General features: G+C 44.9%; 1 protein-coding gene across 1 annotated transcript; it reads left to right on the top strand.

Moving 5' to 3' along the window:
- Nucleotides 1-272: 272 nt before the first annotated feature.
- LOC144819710 (uncharacterized) lies at nucleotides 273-2,726 on the top strand. Its single transcript, XM_078677495.1, has one exon. The coding sequence runs from the start codon at nucleotides 273-275 to the stop codon at nucleotides 2,724-2,726; it is 2,454 nt and encodes an 817-aa protein (XP_078533621.1).
- Nucleotides 2,727-6,809: the final 4,083 nt, after the last annotated feature.

The following is a 6,809-nucleotide window of genomic DNA, read 5'->3' as shown; positions in this document are numbered from 1 at the left end:
ACGAAAGGACTGCTGCCCTGGCTATCGCCCTGATTTGGACCCTTGATGTTTGGTAGAGCGAAACGATAGACGAGTCTTCTGGTGACGTCATCGATATCTCAGTTAAGTATAAGTGGAGCGTCTCCCAGTCCTTAGTTAGTTCTTAGGTTTGGGTATCCCTTCGGGATCTTTGATTTGGAACTTGCAAGTACCAAAGCCAAAGGACTCGTGTATTCACGAGAATATCGTATTTGATAATCCTTTGAAGTTTGAAGCTAGACTAGGGAGCGAAGATGCCTGGTCTTAGCAGACTTGGAAATTTGTTTTGTCTTGGTTGTAATAATAGGGATTCCCGATTGGAGGACTCGTGTCCGGTTCCTCCGATTGGAACTCCAACCTATGAATTGTATGTGAAACATGGAGTAGGCCCCATCACATATAATGAAGTATGGATCAAATACACCAGAAAAGATGGTGGTTTAAAATGGCCCCAATATGGTAGCTTTGACACGGAAATCTTAGACAATCTCGAAGTTAAACTTTTTAAGAAGAAATCCCGGCCGGCGATGTTTGACTCTTTCCGCCTATGGCGTAAGGAAGCCAAACAGAAGGAAATTAAATTAGCGAAGAAAAATAAGAGAGAAAGGGGTATTTCGATAATGCAAGCTGCTATGCAGTTTAAAGATAACGAAGAGGAACAGATGAGTGAGCAGTTGCACAGGCAACGTAAAATGGTAATCGATAAATGTTATCCAGTTTTGCCGCCTCTTCAGCAAGATGCAGCAAAAGACCTTGAAAAAGACCCCCTAATGTCACATTTGATAAGTTCGCCACCCCCTTATGCGCAAAATGCTACGGCACCACCGCAACCTTTAGTTGCGCAACCCGTGGTTGCATTGCCTCCTGCTCCTCCACAGCACCCACCAGCTGCTCTTCAGCTGGCTCCTGCTCCTCCGGTACAGCCTCCTCAAGGGCCACCGGCTTTGACATCTGCTCTTCCTTTACTTCCTACAACTTTGACTACTGTAACGACTACCACTCCTGGTACTCCTCCTGACACTGCTCCTGCATCAGCCTTGGCTCACCCTGCTTTTCCGCTTGTCTTTACATCAACTTCTCCTTCTGTTCGACAAAGAGTGGCTAGCACTGTCAGTAGTCTCCTACATCCTTTCTTTGGGGCGACGAGTACGACCCCTACCTCTGAGCGTAAGCAGTTGCGTAGCCAACTGCCTGACTCTAGGGAGAAGGAAACAATGAACTGTTTGGCACATAAATGGGTTACTGACCCGGAAAAATATGATTTAGAATGTGTTATGGATGTCTTCCATCAGTGGGAAGCATCGAAGCAGAGATACGTTTTTGAGAAAATGTGTGCTTTTCTGTGTGAAGATTTAGAGGACAATGATTTTGACTCTAATCCGCCCGAGTTGAGCCATGTACGGTTCGAGTTTTCAAAAGGCGCAATTGTGGGTTCAGATGTTAAGAAAGCAGTTGCGACGCTGTTGTCGCTTAGGACTGAAGGTGTTTCCAAGTCGTTGTTTGAGTCTGATTCCACTGTTAAGAAGAAGGGAAGACAATATCCCATGAGAGAAGTTCCCCCACAATGGAGAGAAGGGGACCTAGCAGCTAACCCACCTATTCAGCCTCATTTTCAGCGTGTGTGGGTACATGTTCCATGGAAGCGAGCTGAAGTTTTGGCCCTTAAACAGACATTGCCTGATCCCCGTAAAAATCCTGCAGGGTATTACAAGGAGTTGTCACAGACTGCTGGGTCATGTATGATGAATTTAGCGGATAGAGACATGTTGTTTGGGAATGTTGTTCCACAGCCTTTATGGGGAAAGATTCGTCATGCAGACCATGATCAGGAGTTAGGTGACTCATGGGTTAATATTGCTGCTGTAGATGACCGACAAGTTGGTGGTGCTAAACCTGAGCCTTTAGTAGCAGAACTTTCTGGTAAGATCATTGATTATATGAAGACTTTAATGCCTGCCATGCGAGTCAATTGGGATAAATTGTCTGCGTGTAAGCAGAAGAAAGATGAAACGGTGTCAGATTTCTTCACCAGGTTTGAGGAAACGTTTGTCGACCACAGTGGTCAAGATATGAGTACAGAAGGTGGTCAACGGTTATTCGTCGATAAGTTCATGCACAATTTACTTCCCGAGTTGTGTAAAAAGTTGAAAGACTCAGAGAGTTCTTGGGCAGTTTCCTCTTCAGCACAGATATTGGCTACTGCCCAGTACTACGAAAATAGGGACAAAGATGAGAAAGATAGAGCAGAGAAGAAAACGAAAGAGTTAAAAACAAAGGTTCTGTTACAGCAAGCGTATCCGCCACGTGGTGGTGGTGGCCAGACTAGTGGTGCTCAGAGTAACTATCAGAATAACTATCAGCAGCCTCAACAGTTTCAGAGGAACTCACAAAGAGTCGAGTATACTCGACCACGTGTCCCTGTTGGTCCCAATCAGTGTTCATATTGTAAGGAAGAGGGTAATTTTAAGTATAGTTGCCCTGTTTTGTTACAGCGCGCAAATGGTGTTTCTGGCTCAAGAGGTCGAGGTGTTCAACAAGCACCTAGAGGTAGAGGACGTGGAAATTTCCCCCAGAACGCACGTTCCCTTCCACCTCAAAATTCAATGAATAGGTTCGATCAGCAGAATAACGCGTCTGGTAGGACGGCTCAGTACTATGCTGATGATTACTATGCAGAAGATGAGCATATGGAAGGTAATGATTGCTAGGACAGCCATAGACAAAGAGAGGGAGTTGTTTCAGTTCCAGTAGATCAGAGTGGACCTTACGTTGAGGTGATTACATCAGGTGTGTCAGAACCTTTTCTGTTGGATACTGGTGCTACAAAGAGTTCTATTATGCACTCCAAACTCCCTGGCGCACCTTTGTCTGGCGAAATGAATGTTTCAGTAGGTTTTTCTTGCGCCCCGGTTAGGAACCCAATTTCTAGTCCTATGTCTCTTTCTATTGGTCCTTGTGAATTCGAAGCACCCCTTATTCTGACAACAGGTTGTGGTGAAAACTTGTTGGGATTGGATCTGTTAAAAAGATTGTATGCAACTTTGTACTGTTCTCCTTCGGGAGTACAACTTACACTGGGTAAGAAAGTGGTTTCTCCAATGTATTTGTCAAGGGATAAACTCCCGACAGAATTGTCATTTCTTCCTGATATTCTTTGGGCTACTGGTCCTAATGATGTGGGTCTTTTGGAAATACCGCCATATGTTGTGACGTTGAAAGCCAATGTTAAAATGCCACGAATTCCCCAATACAAAATTTCTAGTGAAGGTGAAAAAGCGTTGTTAGCGATCATTTATGATTTGATTGAAAAAGATGTAATTGAAGAGACAAGAGGCAACGTTTGCAATAGTCCTGTTCTGCCTGTTTTGAAACTAACTAACCCTTCCCAGCCACCTGTTTACAGATTTGTGATTGATCTTAGAGAGGTGAATAAAATAGTTGTGCCACAATTTCCAGTTGTTCCTGACATTACTGCCCTATTGACTATGATTCCAGCTTCTGCCACCTGGTTCTCGGTGATTGACTTGAAGAATGCTTTCTTCAGCATCCCGATTGCTGAGGAGAGCACGGATATTTTTGGGTTCAGTTTAGGAGGCCGAAGCTTCCGCTTTAAACGCGCTCCCCAGGGCTACTGTGAAAGTCCATCAATATATAGTCAAGCTTTAAAAACACAGCTTGATACGATTGTTTTACCTGATGGCGCTACCCTCATTCAGTATGTTGATGATTTGCTTGTTGATGCAGATACTGAGGAAATCTGTAAAGAAGCCACGTTGTCTTTGTTGCGTCATTTGTGTGATTTGCATCACAAAGTGTCTCTCTCAAAATTGTAATATTGTCGACAAGAAGTGACCTACTTAGGTCATCTCTTATCGAAGGAGGGAAGGAAACTGACCCCAGAAAGAATTCAGGCAATAGCAAAATTGAGTGTGCCAAGAACACAGAGAGAAGTGCGTGCTTTCTTGGGTATTACATCGTACTGTAGACAGTGGATACCAAATTTTTCCTTGTTGGCCAAACCTTTGGTGGCATTAACGTGTAAAGATACACCGAATCCCGTTCCTTGGTCTGAAGAGTGTCAGAAAAGTTTTTCTGAATTGCGCACAGCATTATGTTCGGCTCCTGTGTTAGGTACCCCCAACTACAGTAAGCCCTTTACATTGTACGTCCATGAGAAAGAGGGTTGTGCATTGTCAGTGTTGACACAGTTGTTTGGAGACAAGCTGCGTCCATGTGTATATTTTTCGTCAACTTTGGATCCGGTAGCTAAAGCATTGCCGAGTTGTTTAAGAGCAACAGCGGCAGCAGCTGTTTCGATTCGACAGTCTGCTGGGTTAGTGATGAATAACACGTTAATTGTGATGGTTCCACATGCAGTGGACACGTTGTTAAACAGAACCAAGACACAGTACTTAACTAGTGCTCGATTGTCAGGTTACGAGTTGACATTGTTAGCGAGTCATGTGCACATAAAAAGATGCAACACTCTTAACCCAGCTACGTTGTTGCCGAGTGTAGAGGAATTAGATGATTCAGAACAGCATGATTGTTTTCTTAGAACAGAAGAAGAAACGAAAGGGAGAATAGATCTTAGGGACACTCCTCTTGTAAAGTGTGATGGTACCTTATGGGTGGATGGTTCATGCTTCAAGCTTCCGAATGGTGATACGACTGCAGCATATGCTGTCATGACTTTGCATACAATTGTTGAAGCTGCACGTATCCCACATAATTCAGCTCAAGCAGCAGAGTTGATTGCACTTACAAGAGCATGTGTGTTGTCGAAAGGAATGAAAGTGACCATCTACACCGACAGCCAGTACGCGTTTGGAGTGGCTCACAGTTTTGGACGATTGTGGAAAGAACGTGGGTTCCTGACTTCGCATGGAGCTAAGATACAGCATGGTCAGTTGGTGAATGAGCTTCTTGAGTCACTGACCTTGCCCCTGCAAGTTGCGATTGTGAAATGTAGTGCTCACAAGAAGGTGACTGATGATGTTGGTTGTGGAAATGCATTTGTGACGAAATCGCAAAAGAAACAGCAAGGAATGTGATGAGCCGAATGTATGTTGCAGGCCCTGCAAGATGGGTTGGTGATGTTGGAATGTGTGAAGACACGATAGAGAGTGTGAAGTCTATTCAAGCTGAGGCTACAGAGAAAGAGTTGAACATGTGGAGAGAAAGTACGGGTAGAATGGATGCAAATGGTTGTTGGGTTGAATTGTCAGAGCATCAGAGATGGTTGTTACCCGATGCGTACGTGCTTGCAGTGGTTACAATGGCTCATGGAATGGCCCACATCAGTGTGAAAGGGATTTGCAAGTTGTTGGCTCCAGTATGGCAAAATGCTGGAATTCCCAAGTGTGCAGAGAATGTGGTCAAGAATTGCATGGTGTGTCTGAAATACAATCCTGGTAGGGGAACCCCAACTCCAGCTGGTCATTTTACGCCTCCTACGTACCCGTTCGAGGTTTTGCAGTTAGATTTCATCCACATGGAGAGGTGCAACAACTTAAAATACGTACTCGTTGTTGTTTGTGCCTTTTCAAGATGGGTAGAATCATATCCCCTAAAGGACAATAATGCCTTGTCCACAGCGAAAGCCCTTGTGAAAGAATTCTTCCCTAGATTTGGAATGCCTAGAATGGTCTGGAGTGACAATGGGAGTGAATTTGTGGGTCGAGTGATGAAGAAAGTATGCGAAGGGCTAGGCATTCATCAGAAGTTTCACGCTGCAAATCACCCCCAATCAGCTGGACTAGTAGAGTGCTATAATGGCACGCTAAAGTTAAAACTGGCCAAAATTCAAGCGAGCACTGGTCTTAAATGGCCTGACGCTCTCCCTTTAGCACTCCTATCCACCAGAATGACTGTGCATTCGCGAGTAGGACTTAGTCCTTACGAGATCGTTTTTGGCCGCCCGGCCAACATATGGGGAGTGCCAAGGCCCACAAAGTTCAGTGAAATCGAACACCCTGTTTTGCTTGACTATTTGTACGAATTGACGGCTAAATTGCGTGTTTTACATCAACAGGTCCATGACACCCTGCCTCCGGTCTCTGAAACTCCAGGTCATCCCATCAACCCTGGATCCTGGGTTCTAGTAAAGAACTTCCAACGAACAAAGAACGATCAGCCCAGGTGGACCGGACCGCATCTCGTTCTTCTGTCAACAAGATCAGCCGTTCGAGTGGAGGGGAAGAAAAACTGGATCCACGGGATCCACTGCAAGCGGATCCCTTTTCCTCTGCCATATGACTGGTGGGTCCAGGAGGGTGTCGCCGACTCAGAGACTGAAACCGTGCCTCGTTTTCTGCCTTTCAGTGATGCACGTGTAAAAGGAACACTTACTGAACAAGAAAGTGACAATATTTTGCAACCAGCTGTATCACCGTCAGTTCGATTGGACACTACAGAACCTGAACTCCTTTTCCGAGATCACACGATACCTGGAAAGGAAAGATACAATCTGAGGTCGAGAACTATGGACAAGTAAAAACAAACTTTCTTTTTCATTGCTATTTTTGAAAAGTGCAGCTCTCCCATCTGAGAAACTTGCTTATTTTTGCTTTTTCGAACCGCCATCCGGGTTCCGCTGCTAGGGTCGCGATTGCTCAAAGTCTTTGGGGTGCAGCTGACGACGTTAGGTCGACAGTTCTGGTTGGTCTAAGGGAGTTGCCCTAGACTGACGGAAGCATTCCTTAGCAGAAACAACCTACCATCGCGAGCAGCACTTTAGAGAGGATGGAGTTTTTCGAGATGGAGAGACCTGCCAAAGAAACAAACTTTAA

The sequence above is a fragment of the Lissotriton helveticus genome, chromosome 2_1 (assembly GCF_964261635.1).
Source record: "Lissotriton helveticus chromosome 2_1, aLisHel1.1, whole genome shotgun sequence".
NCBI lineage: Eukaryota > Metazoa > Chordata > Amphibia > Caudata > Salamandridae > Lissotriton > Lissotriton helveticus.
This window is presented reverse-complemented; position numbering and strand designations above follow the sequence as displayed.

What these genes read in the sequence shown, in the direction of transcription:
- LOC144819710 (XM_078677495.1), top strand. Translation starts at nt 273, where the DNA reads ATGCCTGGTCTTAGCAGACTTGGAAATTTGTTTTGTCTTGGTTGTAAT.